At 49.2% G+C, this 24,055-nt stretch overlaps 2 protein-coding genes across 4 annotated transcripts; one reads left to right on the forward strand and one right to left on the reverse strand.

The window, feature by feature from the left end:
* Nucleotides 1-533: 533 nt before the first annotated feature.
* On the reverse strand, nucleotides 534-13,652 carry LOC102698030 (interferon-induced very large GTPase 1-like). Of its 2 annotated transcripts, XM_069196991.1 has the most exons (5): nucleotides 13,582-13,652; nucleotides 10,763-10,864; nucleotides 9,930-10,073; nucleotides 9,733-9,827; nucleotides 534-7,071 (listed from the first exon to the last, which is right to left on the reverse strand). In XM_069196991.1, the coding sequence occupies exons 1-5, from the start codon at nucleotides 13,607-13,609 to the stop codon at nucleotides 907-909; spliced, it is 6,534 nt and encodes a 2,177-aa protein (XP_069053092.1). In that variant the 5' UTR covers nucleotides 13,610-13,652; the 3' UTR covers nucleotides 534-906. The 2 variants fall into 2 exon arrangements, with proteins under 2 accessions (XP_069053092.1, XP_069053093.1); XM_069196992.1 differs by lacking the exons at nucleotides 9,733-9,827; nucleotides 9,930-10,073; nucleotides 10,763-10,864; nucleotides 13,582-13,652 and adding an exon at nucleotides 7,560-9,693.
* Nucleotides 13,653-18,032: 4,380 nt separating this feature from the next.
* Nucleotides 18,033-22,878, forward strand: pdap1a (pdgfa associated protein 1a). 2 transcript variants are annotated; one of them, XM_069197056.1, is made up of 6 exons: nucleotides 18,033-18,248; nucleotides 18,709-18,791; nucleotides 19,742-19,813; nucleotides 20,424-20,548; nucleotides 20,844-20,995; nucleotides 21,720-22,878. In XM_069197056.1, the coding sequence occupies exons 1-6, from the start codon at nucleotides 18,236-18,238 to the stop codon at nucleotides 21,752-21,754; spliced, it is 480 nt and encodes a 159-aa protein (XP_069053157.1). In that variant the 5' UTR covers nucleotides 18,033-18,235; the 3' UTR covers nucleotides 21,755-22,878. The 2 variants fall into 2 exon arrangements, with proteins under 2 accessions (XP_069053157.1, XP_069053158.1); XM_069197057.1 differs by having other exon boundaries at nucleotides 20,427-20,548.
* The last annotated feature ends 1,177 nt before the right edge of the window (nucleotides 22,879-24,055 follow it).

Here is a 24,055-nt window from a genome sequence, read left to right on the forward strand (position 1 = left end):
ATATCTCAGATGCAGTAAACCTGGATTTCTGTTGGTACCATTTGCCTAGTAGACTCAGACTTTCACTTTATTGGCCAAGTAAGCTTTCACTTACAAGCAATTTGACTTGGTGAGTTGCTAATACAGAACATATACATACAGATATACTTTATATACATAGACACATAAATCATAATATCCATTTCAGAATTTAGAGGAAAAATATATATTGCACTTCAAGAATGTGTCAAAACTCTACCTATGTGTGATAACACCATACAGATATACATATTTATAAGTGATAATTAAACTGTCCATAATAAATAACCATATACAGATAATAATATTATTAATGCATGTAATGCCATAGTTGTAAACTAATCAGTATTCAATTTTAATAACACAAATGTTAGTAATGTTCAGTGATTAATAGGAGTCACTGCCTGGGGAAAAAAAGCTGTTTTTGTGTCGTGGGTCCTGGTGCTGATTGACCTAAATCTCGATGTTACCTTGCCATAATCTGGAACAAAGAAACAAGCCAGAATTCAAGTAGATGACATTAATTTTATGAGTTTATTGTTCTACAGTAAAGAAGATTTAAATGCACCTCATTATTATAAAATGGTATATTTTCCATAGCAAGAGTGATTTAAAGTGATTATTACACGAAAAAAGCTACTATCACTGCTATTACAAGTTAAAGAATTAGTCTGTGAATCAGATCTAAATCATTTAAAAAGACTCATGAGTGGATTCAACACTTATAACAACAGAGCATCATGCGACAGGGTGACAGCAGGACCTCAGGCCCTGCAGCTGTGCTGGTGTTAACTGTGCACAGCAGAGAGAACAGTGAGCTCAGGTCCAGCTTTCTCTCCCCACTGATGCAGACCAGAGGAGCCAGGACAGCACACACACTGGCCAGAGCTACTCTTCTAGGCTTGTTAGAGCTTCTTGTTTTGTGATCTCCCTCCACTGCTGGGGAATCACACCTCTTCCTTGAAACTTCCTGGAGTAATACTTTTCCAGGTCCTCCTGAAATCGGCACACAAACCATTTCCAGTAGGGCTGCTCAGAGCAGTCAGGGGTGATGCTCCAACAGGCGTATTTTGGACCAGCTTCTCTGTAGCTCTTGTAAGGAACACGTCTTTGACCATCATCTAGTACTATTAAATGATCACTTGCAACTGCAGAGGTGCAGATGTCAACAGAGAGATTGTCTGTTTGATACCATTTTAACCCCTTAACCCCTTCAGGCCGATGGAAGGGGACACTGTGGTCCCCAGGGTGTCCTTCCATGGTGCTGGTACAGATGGCTTTACAGAGGGGGCACTGAGCCCAGCACCCACACAGCTGCCTGAACAGGATCTCATCCGGCTTCTCCCTGAACTTCCCCATGTCAACTGAAGAGAGGCTGAAGCCGTTCCTTAAACCCTCAGTGACCTTCTGGAGAGCATCAGTCATTGCTTTCTGAAGGAAGTCAAAGTCACTGATGTCCTGGTACTGGACACCTTTCAGGTCGTTCTCACTGAATTTCAGATTGTCTTTGAGTTCGTTGGAAAATGTTTCCAGCCACGTGTCCACATTCCCTTTCCTCGACATCACATCACCTGTTGCTCTTGAAACTGCAGCAGCTATACAGGACTGCTGCTGATCCAAGTTTTCTTCGAACAACTTGATCACAGTGGAATTATTTGTAAAGGACCACTTCAAAACACACTGGGTTATGAATTCTTTGAAGTATTTCTTTGGGTGATGGATATACGTTATGAACTGGTCAAAGTTCTCCTCTTCCGCCAGCGCCCTCAGGATGTGCTTCTCCAGGTTAGACCTGTTCCCACTGAATGCTGGGAAATTGGCCCTCATGTCTCCAGCCACGTCAATGGCTGTTCTGTCATAGACGGCCTGCAGGAGTGACGGCTTCAGTTTGCTGCACAGAAAGTCTGCAAACACAGTGGTGGATGTTGCACCTTGACAGAACTTCCTGAAGATGCTGTAATAGTCTCCTTTCTTACTGTTCAGGTGAGTCAGAGGGTCATTAGCCTCCCTGAATGCTCTGTGAAGGTCAGTGAACTTCGGTACTGCAATGCCACACACAAACAGTGAAACATCAACTTTAAATTCTTTTTTAAACACATATTTTTTGGTGTTTGATTCAAAAGCTTTGATACGTTCCAAAACATCATTTAAAATCTCCTGTATGTAACTTTCACTGTAACCCATCTTAGCCATATGCTTCTTTTTAATGTATTCCTCAGCCTTTCTGTCTAGGTCCTGCACTAAACGTTTAATTTCATCATGATCTGTAGACTTTAGTTGATAACTCATGAATCCAGGTGTATATTTGTGTTTGTTTATTATAAGATAGTCAGCATAATCTGACAGGTAGCAGATTTTTTTATAAAGACCATGATACTTGTTAGAATACACAAGCTGACTTTCAAACATCTGTGTCAGGATCTTCATCACATCCTCCTGTATGTTGATGTCTTTAATGTCTGGCATGGCAGATGTTATATCTGATGCCCATTTCTTCCAGACTAAATCAAACTCTCTCTTCAGATCGTGTTCATTGCTAGCCTTGTGCTTCAGTGTGTGAGCCAGCTGTTTGCTCCTGTTGAACAGCTTGTTTTCATACTGAGTCTTCTGATCATCCAGCTTTCTACAGCCTTTTTTCAGCTGGATCAGTTCATCCAATTTCCTTCTCGTTCCCTCAATTAGCTCATCCTTCAGCTCCTTGATTCTCAGCTCAGTTCTTGCTCTCCACTGAACCAAGATCTCGTTGTCTTCATCATTGAAATACTGATCCATCTCTTTCTGGATACTTTCATGAATCTCGTTCGTGTCCTGAAGCAGGTTGTGTTTGTCCACTGTCTCCAGTTGTCCATTCTCAATCCTGTTGTGCAGCTTGTTCTCGATGGCCAGCATGTGGCTTCTGAGTTTCCAGGACCAGTTTCCATACTTGACCTCCAGTTTCCTGTACGCTGAGATCTCCAGGGTGTTCTTGAAGCTGAAAACAAAGTTTTCATTCAGCAGTGCTTTCCAAAGATCCTGAATCCTGATTCTGAACTCTGACAGGTTCAAGCCTTTCTGCTGTGATGCAGTGGAGAGAATCGCCTGCTTGAGTTCCTGAATATTTTCGCTGTACCGGGGGTTAGGAGGAGCCATCGGAGGATTTCCTTCCCAGAGCTGTGCGAAGTAGTGAACGTCTCTCTTCACATCAAACCTGATGACATCATTGAAGCACTCCACGTCACACACCTCTTCCTTCGCCGCTAAACGAGCCATTTCGTCTAGTTTCTCCTGCAGTCGTCTCTTCCCCTCCATGTTCTTCTCTCCAGCTGTGATCTCCCCAACGTTCTGGTGAACAAACATGCAGCTGGGACTCAGCCTCACCTGCTTCATTCGGAGAAACGCCTGGACTGAGATCTGCAGGATGTCCTGCATCTCTGCAGGGTTCTCTCCAAATATGTTAATCAGGGTCATGTTTCCAAGACCGATGACGAATGTGGCCAGTTCATTGTCATGATGGATGGTGGATTTCCCAGCAAGCTCTAGGGCTCTTAGCCCCTCGGTGTCCACAACCAGAACATAATTGAACTTGAGCTCCTCTCTCAGCTCCTCCTTCACCTTGACCAGCTGCATGAAAGCCCCCCGGGTGCACCTGCCAGCACTGACCGCAAACTGCAGGCCGAACATGGCGTTCAGCATGGTGGACTTCCCCGAGCTCTGAAGGCCCAGCACTGACAGCACAAAGACTCTCTGGTCTCCCAGCCTCTCGACCACTGTGCCCAGGACTGAGTCTATCCACCTCAGAGGGACATGAGCAGCGTCTCCATCCATCAGTTCCACTGGATTCCCAGCGATCAGGAGATCTGCAGCCAGGTCAGGGAAAGAGGAAACGTCCTTCCCTGTTTCTCCAGGCTGGGATTCCCAGGCTTCATAAATCTGACCCATCTCTCTCAGAAGGTGCTCCAGCCCAAAAGTCGCTTCATTCAGCCGCTTTGACAGTGACTCCAGTTCTCTCTGTCTCCTGTTCAACACTTCTGATTTGTCATGTTTCTTTTTTAAAGTCAACACCTCTGTCCATTTGGCGTCATATTGGTGATGTAGCTCTGAAAGCTGATCTGAACAGTGAGCATCTATAAAGACTCCCAGCCACTTCAGGAAGTACATTTGTGGTATCATTTTGTGTGACTTCAGTTTTTTTAGATACATTTTCATCAGTTCGCTGAGTCCAAAGTCTCTTTGCTTTTTTCTTATTTTTTTTATTTCCTGCAGTATTTCACTCCTGGTCTGTTCAATGTTGCCATGTAAGCGATGAAGATCTTTGTTCTTCTGGCACCAGTCATGCCACAGTTTTCCCTGACAGGGCAGGAAGGTCTCCTTGATTTTGGAAATGTCCACTTTCTTCAGCAGCTGTATTACCTCCAGGGCACTGTCCTTCCCTCTCTTACAGTCCTCACTGTCTTCATCAACCCTGAACCCACAGCCTCTAGCAACACTCTCAAGACTGAAGGTGGGATGTGATCTCTTAAAACAATTCCTAATAGTCCCTGTCAGTTCTCCAACAATTTCAGCCTGATTTCTGTCCTTGAGTCCTATTTTAAACTTGTTCCCAGACACTCCAGTTAGAGGTGTGTCTTCTTCAGCAAGCAGACAGATCAGAGGCCTGGGGGAGATGAAGAGCTCCTCTAAGATGTTCCTGCCTTCATCATCGAGGTGACGATCAGCCAGGAGGACGACATTGACAGCTGCAGCACCAACTAGAAACTCCCTCTGCCTCCTGTGATCTCCTGCATCTCCACGCAGGTTACAGAAGGCAACACAGTCCTGAAAAACATCATCACTCCTCCCTGCAGGACAGTACCAGGCGATCTCCACAAGCCCGTCCAGCAAGAGACAGCTCCTGCTGCTGCCTGGGCAGTGTCTGTGGAAGAACGTGTTGTGTCTCTGTGTGCTGATGAGAGAGTTCAGGATCTGGGATTTGGAAGAGGACACAGAGCCAAGCCTGAAGAAGGACACCATTGGGACCTTGACCTTATAGACAGGCAGGGTCCTGCTGGTGACTTTGCCTGAGCTGTCTACTGTCTTCCAGCTCTTCTGAAGCTGTTGGAATGTCCACAGTGGGAACTCGATGTCTTCAGTGACAGGACTGGGCACTAGCAGTGGCAGGGCGTACTGACAGAAGCACAGCTTGGTCACCATGTACTGCCTCAGAAAACTGTCTGCACTGTACAAAAGAGCCATCTGGACATCCATCGGATGAATATGGACAAGCTGTCCCGTCACATCAGTGCTGGGTCTTTTTCCTGTATTTAAAAAGCTGCTGAAATCACTTTCCTTTCCTGCCTTCCCAGATTGAAAGCTTCTCCCCTCACTGCTCTCCTGTTTGACTGTCACATGTCTGGCTCTGTAATCCAGCATCAACAGCTTCTGTAGAAAAGCAGAAGACAGGTCCTGCTCTTCCAGAGGCTTGTCCTTCAGTAATGGAGATCTGCTGATTGCAAGAACATCAGATGTTGACATTTTACTGGGATAAAACCGTGTTAGTCCCAGCCTACAGACCAGCTCGCTGCATTTGTCTTTCTGTGTTTGTGGTGTCTTTGAAACTAACTTGTTTCTAGGTCTTTCTATCGTAGTCTTCAGAGGTTTTTTAACACTTTGATCTCTGGTAGCACAGTGTGGTTTGTTTCTGTTCTCCCATGTCTCAGTTGACATAGACTTTCCTTCCTCATGCTTTGGGTACCTGGTGAGGTCATCAGGCCCACTCTCCACAACATCAGTTGCTCTGTGATTGTACACCTCTGAGAGAGCAGTGCAGATTCTGCTCGCATCTTTAAAACAACCGCTGTGATTGGACATGATGATGTCCCACACCGGCAGGAGACTGAGGCTCCTGTCTATCACACTCCAGGTTTTGCTGTGGGAAACAATGCTAGCTTTCCAGGGAAGATAGCTGTTGCTTCCAGAAGGCCCTCCAGTCTGTGACACAGAGAATTCTATGTGTTTAATAGCAACCTGAGATAAACTGTTGAACTGCAACCCACAAAAGCCCTCACCAATGTACTTATTCAATATTTCATCCATGAGCTGCTTGTCATCCAAAAGGTCATTTGCACTGTGTCCCTCACAATGAGCTTTCCAGAAGAATATTCCCCCAAAGTGAAGAGGACCCCGATTCGCATGAGAACCAAACCTTTCAAAAAACGTCTCAATCCTCTTTCGCCTGTCTGAGGCTCCAGCATGATCCAAATTCTGTTCTATCTCCTGCAGTGCTGCGAGTGCAGAGTCTGAGAGACGGAGCTGGTCAATTTCAAACTGACAAGATGCTAATGGAATACAATTGTACTTTGTTATAGATGTGTAGGTCCTGGATGATTGGTTGTTTAGCTCCTCTTGTGAAAATTTAACGGACTGATACTCTGCATCCACTCTGGGATCTAGACTGGTGCTCTTCATGCTATAAGCTGCATTTTCCAGGGCTTTTCTGAACCTTGTCTCCTGCTCACTGGAAAAAGCTTCGTGCTGGTCAAACCTGGGTTTGTGCACTGGGTCAGAAAGACAGAAGCGGTCTGGTGTTTTTAGAAGACGGTCTCGTGTCTCCAGCATGCCTCCTGGGCCACAGGTCTTGTACAAACCCTGCAAGGCGAGGCCTCCTGATGCGGACGACAGAATCTCTTCATCGGGCAGCTTTTCTGGATTCAAAACCAATGACTCCATGACTTGTAATTGATCACTTAAGTGATATGTCAGGTCTCTTAAATGCATCCAGTTTGGAATCCAGTGCTTTATGGGTAAATCTAACGCTGCCTGGAGCTGCTGTAAGGAAGCCTGCACTGTGTTGTCTTTAACATTTTTACCTTGGGATCGGTATGTGTTCAAATTTTCAAGGGCCAGTTTTGCCTCAGTTAACTGAGTTTGCAAATCCTGCATCTGTCTCTGCTGTACTTCACTGAATCGGTTCTGTGTCTTCTCCGTTTTTACACTGGACATGTTCTGTGTAGAGAGTCCTGACTCCCAGTCAATTTTATGATGCTCTTTCTTGTAGCTGTAGTCAACAGATACGTTTTGATTTCCTTTGGTGATTTCCTTCAAAATGAATAACACATTGATTAGTATGTTTAATAAGACGGGGTTTCACTATGTACTTCTTTCATTAAAATAATTACAGGCAAGATAATTAAAAAATCTAAACCAACTGAGTTTTCACATTATGCACATTCACTCATTATGAATTAACTTGCATATGTAGAATTTACTAATTGTAAGACACACAATCACATTTCAATATAACAGGCCCAATCACAGTTTTAAAATGAATACATCATCCCTGGAACTGAAGGCAGAAGTGCCTGGTGATATTCTTTATAGTATGAGACAACCAAGGAAAGCATTTTAGGTTGCAGTCTAGTTTCTGAAATTGTGTGTTTTACACCAATTCTAAGGGAAATGAACTATCTCTACTACATCTGTTCCACAAGTTGGAAAGCTTTTGGACAGCTTGTTAGGTATTTATGTGATACTGATTAGATCAAGTCAAACATGATAATTTAAACATATTTTGGAACTAATCTTACCAAATGAATAGTACATTGGTGGCAATTTGTCCAGTGGTGGGGAAATATGGAAGCCATTGTAATTCCTTTACTGGTTTACCCTTCCTCAGATAGATCAGTGTAATAGTAATGAAGCTTGCTAATTAAACTGATTTAGGAAAGCAAGGATCATGAATGTTAGAAAATTCGGTCTGTGGAATAGCACAGCTCACCACTTAGTGAATAATGCACTAAGTCAGCTCATTAGAGTATATCCTCTTGTGGCACTGCTTTAATATATTAAATAATGCCAGTTTTAATAAAACCTCTTCTGAACCAATCACTGATTCTTTAAGGACGGTACAGATCGCCAACCAGTGCTGTTTTCTTGCTATCCAGGCATGGTGTGCCTCAAGGTTTGCACTGCCTGGTGCCACCAGAATCCACGTTCTGCCCACCAGTGTCAGGCTCCTTCACACTAGAGGGTTCTTGTCATTTAAGCCCTGGTGGAGTGCAGAGCTGACTGAAGATGGAGAACTAGGAGAGGTGGAGTCCAGCAATTACAGAGGCAAGACAATCATTGCAGGAGAAGAAATTAAAAGTCAGTCTAGAACAAGGAAGAGTGGTCAGGCTGGCAGACTAGTAATGTTCGGTGAGTACACCTCTTTGCACAACTGGTGAGACATTGGGCAGCTGCCACATCAGGAGCCTTTCTGCTAGTGTCTGTGACTAGTGTTATTATTTGTTATCAAAGTGTGAGAATTCTGTTCATGAAATGATATTATTTTGTTCTTCTAGTCAGAGAAGAGGAACTAGAGTTCTAATAGGGTTTCTTCCAACAGGGAACAGCTAAGGCTGTAAGAGAGAGTGCGATCACCCAGTACGTCAGGTCAAACGAGTCGACGGGCTCTGCTGATGTGTACGTGGAGAGTTGTAGATATCCTGCCTGGGCTGTTGGCAGGTGGTTAACAGGAGGGACTGAAGTAGGACCTTTATCTATACTGCACATATCCAGCACTACAATATTAGTACTGAACTATATTGTAGATGCCGTTAGAGTGATCACTGAAATCTGTTAACTTAGGGCATCTCAAAATATTTGTTAGAGCAAACAAAGGTGACCTGTACCAACAGCTGCAACAACAAATGCCCTGCTGCAAGTGTTAAAGGAGGAAAATAAACGGAGGAAGCCATGAGCAAGGAGAACACTAGAAACGTCAACTCCTGTCACATGTTAAAGTGTGAAGCACTGTCGTTACTTTTGTCTCTCAGTCCGTACTGTATATAAGAGCTGGGAACCCCTAGCAGTGTTTGTTCTGCAGGGCAGACCCAGCACGTGCTGCTGTACTTATTGAGTTCAGTAAAAATGAATCTGCACAAGAAAATTGGGCACAGAATATATTTACTGAATTTGTAAACTGGAGGTTCGTATGTGGGGAGATGACTGTATTTGCTCTCTGATCTCTCAGTTCATCTGCTGCCCTTCCTTCAGCACCTCAATCCCAGACTGATGTTCAAGGGAAGCATCTGTCCCTGCTGAGCGAGGAGCTCATGGCTGAGGACTCAGGCTGCCCTTGTAGTACAGTTTCTACAAACTGCAGACCACTTGTGTGTAGCTGCTGAACCTGGGATCTTCCTGTCGCGAATCTGAAACCGACTGAGCAGTAACGTTTAGCACATCGTTAACTGCCCTTACTGTATGTTACCTTTTGAATCTTAAGCCTGAGCGTTCCATTTCTTTGTGTTTTTTTAAGCAGAATCTTTAAGATTTAATTTTTTTTATTTTTCTTTAAGCCAAATCTTCTATCTGAGCCTCTAACTGGATTGCCTACCCTTATCAGCAATCTCCTTTATAAAACCCTCTCAATAATTTAATAAGCCTCTAATTATCGTCTCCATGCTACAAGACAGGCTGCAGTGTATGTCCCTTTACCCGACATATTCTTGGATCTTGTCATCCAGCTTCTGTCCACTGCAGTCTCAGGAAATGGAAGCAGTGGGGAATCTTTTCAGTGTCGCACCACACTGCTGTCTCAAAGGGCTGGTGCAGCACTGATCTCCTTCCCCAGTGTTGGATTAATAGCATTGTGAACAAAGTGAGCAGATCAAATATCCATATGAAACATTACAGTACACAAAGAAATGGTGTAGGAAAACTCACAACAGATATTTTGAATTATCACTCTCTTAGCTGCTTGTCCAGTTGTGCTCTTACCTTCGGCTCCGGACCCCATTGTTTCCTGTAGAGATGATCCTTGGAGTCGTCAGCAGAAAGATTATTCTTGTAATCTTGACTGGGCAGATTGTCATCTGAACAGGGACAAGGGTTTGACAGATGAGAGCACAGCTGACACCAATCAGAACTATTAAGACAGACTGGTCTGCTGAATTCGGTCTGAAAATATCCCTCACCAGCTGACGTCTTTTCACAAACGACCAGTACCAGCTGTGGGTTGTCAGTCAGCAGGTCAGAGAAGACGTCCTCATCGACTTCTGTCCCTGTGTCATCTGTCACCTCCACCTGAGTGCCTGGAGCCAAGGAGAATTTCTGTAGGACTGTAGAAGAGAGAGCAGTGACAGAAAGGCATGTTAATTTCATACATAATGAGTACAAATATATATACATCCTTCCATTTTCCTACCAGTACAGGGTTACTGGGGAGCCACGGTCCACCTCACCAAGCAAAAGGCACAAGGCAGGGTACACCTGGACAAGACGCCAGCCCATCACAGGACACACAAAGACACACACACACCCTGGACAGGACGCCAGTCCATCACAAGATACACACAGACACACACACTTACACACCCTGGACAGGATGCCAGTCCATCACAGGACACACACAGACACACACACCCCAGACAGGACACCAGTCCATCACAAGACGCACACACCCTGGACAGGACATCATAGGACACACACAGACACACACCCTGGACAGGACACAAGTCCATCACAGGGCACACACAGACACACACTCACAGCAGAACCAGCATGTCTCTGGACTGTGGGAGGAAACCAGAGCATGCAGAGGAAGCTCACATGAACACGGGGAGAACATGCAGACTCCACACAGACAGCACCCCAGGAACTGAACCCAGGGCCCCGGCACTGCGTGGCAGCAATGCTAACTGCTGTACCACTGCACCCCCTCTTTAATATACTGAAGAGAACTGAAAATCTTCAGTTTCTTCCCACTGCTTTCTCTGAAACAAGATGATTTAAAACATAAATATCTCACCATCAGAAATGAAACTTTGGTAGGAAAAGCCATCAGCATCTTTCTGCAGCTTCACGAACTTCATTTTATCTCTATATTTCACTTTCACAAGATTTGAAACACCTGGAAAAGGCAAAAAATGTTAAAATCCTTTCTAATTCTTCTATTCAATCTAGCAAAATCCATACAAAAGCATCACTTTATTTCTTCAGTGAGCTTCACAGACTCCCCAGAGGGAACCTGCGTGCCAAGGCAACACGACAGAAGAGGAGGAGGAGGGAGGAAAGGAAACTTCAGACAAGTGCGTGGTTTAAATAGCACAGAGGAAACTGAGTGATAGAGGAAGGGGAGGAGCACCCCCAGCTTCTCCCCTCGATCCCCACTTGTCAGTTTCCATTTAAAACAGGAAAGCAGAAGAATTTGACCTCCACCTGTTAAACAAACAGAATTCTGCTGGTGCAGAATGATCACTGTGTGTCTCCCAGGTGGGGCTGCTGGTGCAGAATGACCACTGTGTGTCTCCCAGGTGGGGTTACTGGTGCCGAATGACCACTGTGTGTCTCCCAGGTGGGGTTACTGGTGCAGAATGACCACTGTGTGTCTCCCAGCTGGGGTTGCTGGTGCAGAATGATCACTGTGTGTCTCCCAGGTGGGGTTACTGGTGCAGAATGATCCCTGTGTGTCTCCCAGGTGGGGCTGCTGGTGCAGAATGATCACTGTGTGTCTCCCAGGTGGGGTTACTGGTGCAGAATGATCACTGTGTGTCTCCCAGGTGGGGCTGCTGGTGCAGAATGATCACTGTGTGTCTCCCAGCTGGGGCTGCTGGTGCAGAATGATCACTGTGTGTCTCCCAGGTGGGGTTACTGGTGCAGAATGATCCCTGTGTGTCTCCCAGGTGGGGCTGCTGGTGCAGAGTGATCACTGTGTGTCTCCCAGGTGGGGTTACTGGTGCAGAATGATCCCTGTGTGTCTCCCAGCTGGGGCTGCTGGTGCAGAATGATCACTGTGTGTCTCCCAGGTGGGGCTGCTGGTGCAGAATGATCCCTGTGTGTCTCCCAGCTGGGGCTGCTGGTGCAGAATGATCACTGTGTGTCTCCCAGGTGGGGCTGCTGGTGCAGAATGATCCCTGTGTGTCTCCCAGGTGGGGCTGCTGGTGCAGAGTGATCACTGTGTGTCTCCCAGGTGGGGTTACTGGTGCAGAATGATCCCTGTGTGTCTCCCAGCTGGGGCTGCTGGTGCAGAACGATCACTGTGTGTCTCCCAGGTGGGGTTACTGGTGCAGAATGATCCCTGTGTGTCTCCCAGGTGAGGCTGTTGGTGCAGAGTGATCACTGTGTGTCTCCCAGGTGGGGCTGCTGGTGCAGAATGATCACTGTGTGTCTCCCAGGTGGGGCTGCTGGTGCAGAATGATCACTGTGTGTCTCCCAGGTGAGGCTGTTGGTGCAGAATGATCACTGTGTGTCTCCCAGGTGGGGCTGCTGGTGCAGAATGACCACTGTGTGTCTCCCAGGTGGGGCTGCTGATGCAGAATGATCACTGTGTGTCTCCCAGGTGGGGCTGCACTTCAGTAGGGCAGAAAATAGGACCCATGTAATGCAGGGGCAGTTCTGCCAATGGTTTAACATGGAGACAAGCCACCCCACATAGAAAAAATCTATTTCACAGACTCTATATACATGTATATCCATTTTCATATGAATTAGGTTTAATCAGCTTCCTGTCCTGTGGTCAAGATCTGCGCATGAAGATCAATGGGCCAAGGCAACGTTCTTTCCCGACTAACAGCAGTGGTTAATTTGAGAAGTGAACAATCTTACATTCGAAATCTGAGACTTTTACTTTCGTTTATGATGATATGGTGCAACAGATGTACCGTACTTGTATGGTGTTAAACTTCTTGTGTCAATATCACGTGTCCTCTTTAGCAGGTGTTGGTTAAAACTATTTCTCAGTAAACACTAATAATAAGAAGAGTTATTTTCCATCCTGTCTGGCTTGTTTGCAAATCAGTATTAATCCTTCAGCCATTTCTTGAACAAATGTGGATTAATGACGTGTGGTGACAATCATTTTCAAGAACTCGAAAGTGAAACAGTATCCTTCATTTTCCAACCACAATTTTAATTTAATGTTTGCAATTTTACTCTTTGGTTGGTTTTTGGATCGACTGTGGAGGAAAGAATTCAAGTGGAAAATTAAGTTTACAATAAAAATGCTAATCATTATAATAAAAAATCAGTATCTAAATCAGGCTGACAGAGAAAAAAACACTTTAAATCCTCACAGCACTTTTTTATAAAATAATTGTAAACTTATACCCTCAAAATAGGTGTAGAAACAAAACCTACAGTCCACGTAAGTCTACTCATGAACTGCAATTGGAATTATTTCATCTTCGGCGCATTTCAAGTTAATAACAATAGTTCTTCATCTCTTTCAGATTGAACGTGTCTGATGCTGATAAGTTTCCACACTTTTGCAATTGACACACCTTCAGGACTTAGCACACCACCCTTTGAAAGTGCAAGAACTACGAGAATTCAGCCTATTTGCTCAGTATTGTATATCTAATTGATTCAAGGAATCCAATCAGCTGTTTCCTTAAAGCAACCAGTCTATCGGCTTAATGTTAATAAATGAGCCATTGCTCAGAGTCTTTTTGCTTTTTGTAAAGTGAAAGTAAAACTGTATCCTCAATTTTTATGCCCATATTATCTTCACACACTTCTGTTTGATGTCACATTTTGTTTTCAACATGGAGAAATGAGGTGAACTCTTAAAGAACAGCTCAATTCCAATTCAATTTCAAACCACCCTTCGAAACTGACAGAAATACTCACTCGGACGAGACGCGCCGCCAGTCGCCATTTCAGAAGAGCAGAAGTAACGGTTAAACACCCCCTTCCTGCCTCTGTCATGAACACTAATAAGGGAGCTGAACAGCAGCGACTGGCTGTGGTTTATAGACTGAGCTTCAAGAGGAACCTCTTACTGCTGCAGTAACTTTCATCAGGAAGCGTGACAAGCGTGGCTTTTGTAGCTGCACTGACATTTTAAGCAACGAACACGACTTTGGCAAATATTCCAGATTAACACCTGTCATCAGCAATATCAGCAATATTGAGCAGCAGAAGATCTTGCTGTGAAAAGTCACAGGCTAGTACGTTTGTGATCACTGCTGGAAGCAACACACGCTGAACATCTGTCTCCTGTGTTGGTCCAGCTTGCAGATCTTGTGGGACTCTCAGCCTCTTGCAGGATTATCGCTTACAGCACAGTGATCTCCCTCTGTGAGAGCTGTTTCTGATTCATTCCAGAAATGCTGTGAATCTGCCAATATTTCAATCTACCGTGGTGCTAGAAATTTTCTGAATTTCTGCATAAAGTTGACCTAAAATGTGATCATATCTTCATCCAAGTCATAAAAATAGATAAAGAGAACCCAATAAAACCAATAACACAGAGAAGGATATACTTTTCCATTCGTTTATTGATTCTTAAAAGCTGGTTTTAACTGAAGAAAACTTTACATCTTAAAAATCTCATATCCAACAAACAGCAGACGGCCTTTGATATGTGAAGATATCCACGAGATTTAATGATTTCATGGATAAAAAGAAACCCGTATTCTCGAGGGACATTTTCAGGTGTTTATATTCCTATTATCACACCCCAACATCCTTTTTTTTAAATATAGATATATTTTTAAAATAAGTTTTTATTTAAACACCAGAAATACAAAAAAAGGAAACAGAATAATGAAATAGATACAGAAATAGAGACTTCACAGCCAGAGGAATTCACGAATGTAAAAACTAAAAATTGTACTTTTTACTTATTTCCATTGTATTTCTTGCCTTTTGATTCTTTAAATTTCTAATAGAATTTAAATAAAAAACGAATTCAACATTCACACCCCAACAGCAGCAGGTGGGATCAGCTCATCAAGGCGATAAGGGAGACCTTTTCAGAAGAAAGATCAGTCAGAATTCGTTTAGGTTTAGAATTCTCTTCATTTATTTAGGGTACACGAAAGAAAAAGACTTTTCTCTCCAGTGACTGTCAATTGTACAGCGCAGCAGGGTTTAAGAGTGTAGAGTAATTCAATAGGTACTATGATAACAGCACAAGTTCTCCCTGTTACTAAAACAGTCCACCAGATCAGAGAATCACAGTGCAGATTTTATGCAATTCTGAAAAGCAATTATTGCATAATTTTGACATGATTAATTTTTGAACAATAATCATGTTTTCCAAAATAGAGAAAACCTAATTATTCTTGTTTTCAATTTCGTCTGGTGGCCTTACTCTTTCAGGCTGTTTACAGTGTCCTCTTTGGTGATGTTCTTCCATCCTTCGGGAATCGCCCCACGATCGCAGAATATTCCAGAATACCTCTTTTCCAGGTGCTCCTGAAATCGGCACACAACCCATTTCCAGTAGGGCTGCTCAGAGCAGTCCGGGGTGATGCTCCAGTGGGCGTGCTCTGGACCAGCTTCTCTGTACATCTTGTAAGGCACACTCCTGTCGTTAGACAACATGATTAAATCAGTACTAGCAACTGCAGAGGTGCAGATGTCAACAGACAGCTGGTCTGCCTTGTTCCACTTCCTCCCAGTAACCCCTTCAGGCCGATGGAAGGGGACACTGTGGTCCCCAGGGTGTCCTTCCATGGTGTTGGTACAGATGGCTTTACAGAAGGGGCACTGAGCCCAGCACCCACACAGCAGCCTGAACAGGATCTCATCGGGGGTCTCTCTGAACATGCCCATGTCCACAGAGGAGACACAGCTCAAGACTCTCCTCAAACCCTCAGTGACCTTCTGGAGAGAACCAGTCACTGCTTCCTTAAGGAAGTCAAAGTCACCGATGCCCTGGTGTTGAGCACCTGCCAGGTCATGCTCTGTGAACCTGAGCTCATCTCTGAGCTCCCTGGAGAACATCTCCAGCCACACGTGCACACCTTCCTTCTGGTGTTGAACCCTTTCCACCGCGCTTGAAGCTGCAGCAGTTACATGGTGCTGCAGTAGATCCAGGTTGTCCTTGAAGATCCCAAGGATTCTGGGTTCAGAATCCATGAGATAAGACGGCCTTACAGACTGGGTGATAAATTCTTCAAAATGCTTCCTTGGGTGATGGATGTAAGTCATGAACTTGTCAAAGTTCTCCTCTTCCGCCAGCGCCCTCAGGATGTGCTTCTCCAGGTTAGACCTGTTCCCACTGAATGCTGGGAAATTGGCCCTCATGTCTCCAGCCACGTCAATGGCTGTTCTGTCATAGACGGCCTGCAGGAGTGACGGCTTCAGTTTGCTGCACAGGAAGTCTGCAAACACAGTGGTGGATGTTGCACCTTGACAGAACTTCCTGAAGATGCTGTAATAGTCTCCTTTCTTACTGCTCAGGTGAGTCAGAGGCTCATCAGTCTCCCTGAATGCTCTGTGAAGCTCAGTGAACTCCTGTACTGCAATGTCACACACATACAGGCACAGATCCACTTTGAATTCAGTTTTAAATTCAAATGATTTGTGCTGGGATTCATATTCTGTGACATGCACCAGTAATATACTGATTATTTCATGTATGTAGCTGTCACTGTAGTCCACTTTAACTACTTGCTTTTTCTTAATGTAGTCTTGAGTCTCTGTGACTGTGGTCTGTGTTAAGGCTCTAATTGAGTCATGATGTTCAGAGTTTAAATTGCTCTTAACTAAACCAAACATTTATTTGGTCACTTTAACGTAGGTGGAATATTCTGCCAAGTGGCACATTTGTTTATAATTTCCTTGGTTTTTGCTACAATGAACACATTTGCTTTATAAGTACGAGGTGAGGATTCGTATCACACCCTCCTCTATATCACATTCCTTCATTACAGGTGTGTCTGCTGTCAGGCCTGAAACCTATTCCACCCAAACAGAATCAAACTCTCTCTTCAGCTCCTGTTCCTCGTCAGCCTGGTGCTTCAGAGTGAGAGCCAGCTGTTGAACAGCTCGTTGTTATAGTTATAGTTGCCCCTGTCTGTACGCAGTGCAGGTACCTCACACACAAGCCAAGGTATCAGCTTCAACAGCATGGCTGGCTAGCTTGTTCCAGGCACCCTCCACCCTTTGTGTAAAGAAGTACCTCCTGAGAGCTGGTGTGTGGGGAGTGTACTGGCGCATCATCCAGGTGGGGCTGCACACTGGTGCTGGGGGTGGAGGGGATCCCCATGACCTGAACAGGTTACTATGATTATTGTAGATGCCAGTCAGGAGGTCGAATTCTTCCAAAAGTTTAAACTGTTTTTAGTCAATTCTGCGAGTTATTTGAATCATTTTCTTAAACTGCAGTGATGCATTATACATTGCATGAGACGTTGTCCTGTCTCGTTATTACTGTTTGTATTTTTATTAGTAATAAACCTCCCAGTCGATGTGTTTTGATGTCTGGTGCATTACTGTCTCTGTACAGGTCGGTTCTGTTAAATACGATGCTGTTCCGCCCATCCGTTCACAGTGATGCCCTCTCCTGTCTTCTGCTCCGCCGCCCGATCTCTCTCATGGCTTCTCTGTTCCCTCGCCTCTCCTCTGCCGGTTCGCTCGCACGGAGAGCTCACGACACTCATATCAACCGGAGCCCAGCGCGAACTGGCCGAACCGAGCAGACGCTCCACCCCGCGCCGTGATGAAGACGGCACGGTGCTGCCCACTTCACCAGAGGTCGCAGTTGCGTCTCCAGCCGGCGCCAGGAGCACACGCCTACTGCTTTAACACGTCACTCGCGCAGCCTGGGACTGGCAACAAGCCTGTGCGCAGAATTTTATTTTTCAATGGAGAAAAATGATGCAATAGTATAATTACCGTATGATCAAGAAAAAGGAGCGTCAAACTTTACGAGTATAAGCGGTGTTTCTTAGCTGTAGACAAAAAGCTGTTTCTACTTATCCACACCAGAAGCATTCCACTTGCTTTCCAGAACAGAAACAGAAAGTCCTATAAATATCATTCATTTATGTTGTGATTGTGCACATATTTTTGCGCTTCGTGCAGTTTTATACGGTACTGCTTTCCTCCAAAGGACTCGCCGGGATGTCTAAGTGGGCGGGGCGTACGAAAACGTGCTTGTCATTACCGCTGCCGGAAGTCCCGCTCCCCTTCACAGGAACTGCTTTTCTATTGGCTGCTGTCACACTCCATCAACCCCCCAGCCTGCGGCCCGTCACATTCTCAGAATGGATACACTCTGTGTCAATCTCACTTTAAGGCTCGCCATTGGTCCACTTTCGCACTTCCCGTCCCGCCTCCCCGGTTTTTTTTTTAGTTTCTTTACACAGAGGGAGAGAAACCCGAGCGACGCGGGAGGCAGGAGAGCGTGAGGCCTTTCCTAGGAAGAAGAAAAAAAATCAAGAAGAGAAAAGATTGTGTTTGAAGCAACATAACGGCCGTTAGAGACGTTTTGGTTTCGTTTCTTTTCTCTGCTTTGTGAGGCCTTATCCGCCACGCCTTAGACGGCGTCATGCCCAGAGGAGGTAGGTTACAGTAGGCTGTCGGGTTTAGGGTAGGCTCATCCTGGTGAGGCAGCTGCCGAGGCTCCTGACAGGAAAGTGCTCGTTAGTCTGGTTCAGCCCGCAAGCGTGGGGTGTCCTCCGACATGCCTGATGCCGTAGCGGCGAGGGACCCGTCTGCGGGCGGGCGTGCTCGGTGAGAGGGGTGCAGCTATGGACCGGGACCGGGACCGGGACCGCCAGCATGGCGCAGCTCGCTGTAGCATCTGCAGGCTGGTTCGCTTTCCGGGTCCGGCGGCCCGTGGGTCAGCCAGTACTGGTCCAAGGCTGCCCCGCGTTCCTGCGGCGGCTCAGCTCGTGGAGTCGCGGTAGTCCCGGCTGCTGCGGCCCCATGTGCTCCCAGACTTCGCGTTTACCGTCCTCCCTCTCCCTCTCTCTGTCCTCCCTCTCCCTCTCCCTCTCTCCGTCCTCCTCTCTGCTCCAGGGAAGAAGGGACACAAGGGCCGCGGGAAGCAGTTCAGTAACCCGGAGGAGATCGACAGACAGATGCGGCTGGAGAGGGAGAAGGTGAGCTTGTGGTCTCCCCCAGTTCACAGCCGGAGCCCCCGGCCCAGTGACGCCACACTGTCCCCGCTGACTCCAGAACCTCCCGGCCCAGTGACGCCACACTGTCCCCGCTGACTCCAGAACCTCCCGGCCCAGTGACGCCACACTGTCCCCGCTGACTCCAGAACCTCCCCCGGCCCAGTGACGCCACACTGTCCCCCCTGACTCCATAACCCCCCGGCCCAGTGACACTCCAGACCCCCCCCGGCCCACAACACCCCCTGCAGTCCCCCCTGACTCCAGAACCCCCCGGCCCAGTGACACCACACTGTCCCCGCTGACTCCAGAACCTCCCGGCCCAGTGACGCCACACTGTCCCCGCTGACTCCAGAACCCCCCCGGCCCAGTGACACCACACTGTCCCCGCTGACTCCAGAACCTCCCGGCCCAGTGACGCCACACTGTCCCCGCTGACTCCAGAACCCCCCTGGCCCAGTGACGCCACACTGTCCCCGCTGACTCCAGAACCCCCCTGGCCCAGTGACACCACACTGTCCCCGCTGACTCCAGAACCCCCCTGGCCCAGTGACACCACACTGTCCCCGCTGACTCCAGAACCCCCCCCGGCCCAGGGACACCTCCCACTGTCCCCCCTGACTCCAGAACCCCCCCGGCCCAGGGACACCTCCCACTGTCCCCCCTGACTCCAGAACCCCCCGGCCCAGCGACACCTCCCACTGTCCCCCCTGACTCCAGAACCCCCCCGGCCCAGGGACACCTCCCACTGTCCCCCCTGACTCCAGAACCCCTCAGCCCTCTCTGCACCGGGTCAGCTGCAGTGGTCAGCGCCGGTGCCGCCTGGTACAGCAGCGGTCGTCGTCGTGGTGAGGAGAGGAGGGACGATGAGGCTGTTTTCTCCCCTGGGCTGTGTTTTCTTCGGTCCTGTTTAACGGCCGTCTCTCTCCGGGCAGGAGGAGAACGGAGGGGCGGCCCCGGAGAGCCCGTCGGGGTCCGAGGAGGAGAGCAGCGACGAGGACTACGACGTGAGTGGCAGGGGGCTGTTTCGAGCGGGGCTGTGGGGGTCCCTCGGCTGCCTGCGGTCCGCTCGGCCCACGGCGCGTCGGTGGAGGGGGGGGCTGGCTCTTTCCCGGCCCGTCGCTGATCCCGGATCCGTGTGTTTGGCTTGAGCTCGTGGACACCGTCGAGCGGTCGGGATATTTCCGATGGTTTCACGGCAGAGCTCCCTGCCCCTGGAGGGGGGCCGACTGTCTGCTTCTCTGTCAGGCCCCACCCTGTTCTTGCGGTCAGGGCGCCGTGTGCTGGCCGGTCACCCTTACGCCAGTGTGTATAAAACCCCGGGCCGTATCCACGCGGCACGTCGCCGGTGTTGGGGGATATTCCTGAGACGGTGTCTACAGCGGCAGTGGCAGGTGCATCCTACTCTGTTGGGCCCCTGAGCAAGGCCCTCAACCCCAACTGACCCTGCGCTCTGACCCCCAGCTTCTCTCCCTGTCTGTGTGTCTCATGGAGAGCAAGCTGGGCTCTGGGAAAAGACACATTCCTCATGCAAGAAATTGTAAAGGGCCAATAAAGGGATCTGATCTTGGTCATTTTTCTCCCTGTTCCTCCCCCCACCGACCCCGTTCGGAACAGCAGCAGAAGAAGAAGGGCGTGGAGGGGCTGATCGAGATCGAGAACCCCAACAGAGTCACCCAGAAGAGCAAGAAGGTGGCGGAAATTGACGTCTCCGTGCCCAAAGAGCTGTCTCGCAGAGAGAGGTGAGGACTGGAGCAGAGGCCCGAGGGACCCGGTTTCTCAACCACACACACACACACAGTACTGCCAGTCTTCAGGCATGGCTGGGCAGCTTGTCCCCCACCACCCTCTGTGTAAAGAAGGGCCTCCTGTCCTGACTGGAGGAGCTCACCCAGTTGTTTCTGGAGAGGAGCCGGGGTATCGGCTTCAGCCGCAAACTGGGCGGCTTGTTCCAGACCCCCCCACCCGTTGGAGGAGCGTACCCGCCGGCGTTCAGTCGGGGCCGCGCCTGGAACGTCTCCTTTGCGGTGTTTCCAGGGAGGAGATCGAGAAGCAGAAGGCGAAGGAGAGGTACATGAAGCTGCACCTGGAGGGCAAGACGGAGCAGGCCAGGGCCGACCTCGCCCGGCTGGCCATCATCAAGAAGCAGCGGGAGGAGGCCGCCCGCAAGAGGGAGGAGCTCAGGAAAGGTGAGACGCGGGCTCCGTGTTCCTTCGGCACGCCGTGCACGCGCCCCTCCAGCCTGCTGGCTCGTTAGTAGCTAATTGATCCCAGGGTCTCGTCTCGGCTGACAGAAGCCGGGCTATCGGCTTCCACTGGGCGGCCCGTTCCATGCCCCTGCCACCCTTTGCGCAAAGGACCTGCCCCCAGTTTTAAATGCGCTTCCGCACCGTTTCCGCTGGTGTCCTCTTTCCCCTGTCGATTCTTCTGAAGGAAGGCTTGACCGTCTCAGAGGCCCAGGGAATAGTCAGTGCTTTGATTTGGGAATAACTGTCCGACCTGCGGAGGGCCGCCGGCCACCGGGGTCTCCTTCAGCGGCCGGGAAGCGCCGGCCTGCGAGGCGTGTCGGTTAGGGGCGGTCAGTCCACTCATCGATCCTGTGAAGACCACTTTGGTGGAGCTGGGAGAAAACCCACTTACTGCTGTGGTTCTCCTGGGCCAGGGCTGCAGCTGCAGGCTCAGCTGAGTTAAAGGGGGATCGGTGTGTACCCCAAAATCTGTCAGGGAGCCATAATGGAGTCTGCAACAGCTCTGCGCTGTGCTGTTGCTGGCCGGTTCTGCCGGCTCTCTCTCTCTGGACCCGGGCCTGGCTGGCTCTGATCTGGTCTCGGTCCGGCAGGTTTGTGGGAGCCCTGTCCCCGCCTCACTCACGCGCCTCTGTGGCTCTCTCTCTCTCCCGCTTCTCTGTTTCAGTGAAAGAAGAGGCCGAAGCCAAGTCCAAGCGCTAGGGCCCCCCCACCGCGACGGGGAATTTGGGGGTGGTGTGATGGACCGGTGGGTGGGGGGGTGGGAGGGTAAGGCTTGGGGTGTCCACAGTCTGCCCACCCCCCCCTTCACTTTCCTCTGGCAGGCTGGGTGTGGGGGGGTGCTTTGTGTGGCGGGACCGGGGTGACTTGGGGAGAGGAGGAAGAGAGGAAGGACACCCCCTGTGCTGTTCAATCCCGGAGACTAGAGAGTGACCCCCCCCTCTCCCCTCCCCTCCCCTCCCCCCCCACGCACACCACCAGCTCCTCTTCAGTTACTGCTGCTGGAAGTGTGTTCATTCCCAGTTTCTTCCAGAGTTTTTAATGGTTTACATCTGTGGGGGGAGGGTCTGGGGGTGTGGGGACAGCCGGAACCGGGACCAAGGGGAACCAGCGCCGCGATCCGACTTCACCGCCGACCCCTTCCTCCCGACCCCGGCGCGGGGGGCGGGGTCTCCGCCGGGAGAGCTGGGCGGGTGGGAGGCGGGGGGCCGCCATGTCCTGGTGGGAAATCTGGTCTCCGGCGGCCCCTGGCCCTTCCGGAATCTCCCCCTCGCGCGGCCGGCTGGGATTCCTCCGGCTCCCGGGACGGCGGGGCCCGGCGCCAGCTGGTGGCAGTCCGGGGCCGACGGCTCTGCCGGACCCGCGGCGGGGGGTCACTGGGGGGGCTGGGGGGTCTGGTCTAGCTCTCGCTGCTGTACAGTCCGGGGGTGGGAGGGGGGGGTCCGGTCTGTCATGGGGAGAGCCGTTTGACCTGCGGTGAACGGGGAGCAGGAGCCTGATCGAGCTCTCCTCCGGCCGGCTTCCTTGACCCCCTGCAGTATTACCGCCCCCTGTCCGCGCCGCAGGGCGGGCCGGGCGCGTCCCACACAGTCATCCCGGGGGGTCCAGCTGCTCCTGCACCGGGGATCGAGCTCCACTCTGATGCCAACGGAAGACCTGTATTTTAATGTAACTTTAAGCGGCTTTCTCTTTTCAAGACTGAATATTTAACTTAATACAAGCCATCTGAGAAACTGGTTTTGCATTGTGTTGGACTTTTTAACTGACTGAGACGGGCAGCGGGGGGGGTTTCTTGTGTAAAGAGAATAATAAAAAATAACTGAGAATGCTGCTTTTATTTAATTGATATCTAATTCTTGGGTTTATCCTATGCCTCCACCTCTTCTGCGGCTTCCTGTCTTTTCTGTGCAGCCCAGAGAGTGGAGGGAGTGTCTGTGTGGGTCTGTGCAATAATCAAGTTAATTGCACCTGTGCCTAAGTGGGTGCAGTTTTGAGTTTGTCCACCAGGTGGCACCGTACAGTCACAGAACAGGAGTTCCTCAACTGCGGAAGCAGGAGTTGGTCTTCCAGGCCTCTGGAGGGTCTGGAATGGGCTTCTAGTTAAACGGGTTTGCAAAGAGGGGGGGTTTATTACATCTTTGAGACTTGATAAACCAAATGTTTTGGTTTGCGAGAAGTTATTTTTAAACACCATGGTGCTGGGCTTGAGGTATTTCAGTTATGCAGCAAGGGACTGAAGTCGGGGGATGTTGGTCCCTCCAGCAGTTAAGGGCCGGACCCCCGTTCTGCTTGTTCCCTATTTCTATTTCAATGAAAAAGAAGGGGTGAGGCTTGTCTGCCTAATGACCGAGGGGCCGGTTTTCAGGCCTGTGTTTTATTCCCCACTTGGTAAACTGGTGCAGAGTTTGGCTTAAGCGGCGCAAAGCTGGAGTGTCTGGAGCTGGCGGGGGTCCGTCAGGTGGGCTGGGAAGCCGTTGTGCAAGTCGCTGACAATTGCAACACGCCCTACGCTTGGGGAAGTTTTCCCTTGCGTGATGCAGACGCTCTCGCCTCTGGTGCGCGCGCGTCGCTGGGCCTCTCCGAGCAGCGCTGCAGTTGCCGCAGGGCCTGTGGTCCGGGGGGGTCGGGGGGGGGCTGGAAGCGAGCTGCTCCCGTTTCCCCTTTTCTCAAGTCCCGTCCTCCTGCGGCCTGCTGTCTGCCGAGAAGGAGGAAGAGCTGCCTGTGAGAGCCGGGTGGCTGAAGCCTGTTGCCAAGACTGAGTGCGATCCCTCAGATGCAGTCTGGGCACCTACAGGACCTGCCCTGAGGGGTGGAGCTATAGAACCTACAGGACCTGCCCAGAGGGGTGGAGCTATAGAACCTACAGGACCTGCCCTGAGGGGTGTGGGGGCGGAGCTATAGGGCCTACAGGACCTGCCCAGAGGGGTGGAGCTATAGAACCTACAGGACCTGCCCTGAGGGGTGGAGCTATAGGGCCTACAGGACCAGCCCTGAGGGGTGGAG

Source organism: Lepisosteus oculatus, chromosome 12 (assembly GCF_040954835.1).
Source record: "Lepisosteus oculatus isolate fLepOcu1 chromosome 12, fLepOcu1.hap2, whole genome shotgun sequence".
NCBI lineage: Eukaryota > Metazoa > Chordata > Actinopteri > Semionotiformes > Lepisosteidae > Lepisosteus > Lepisosteus oculatus.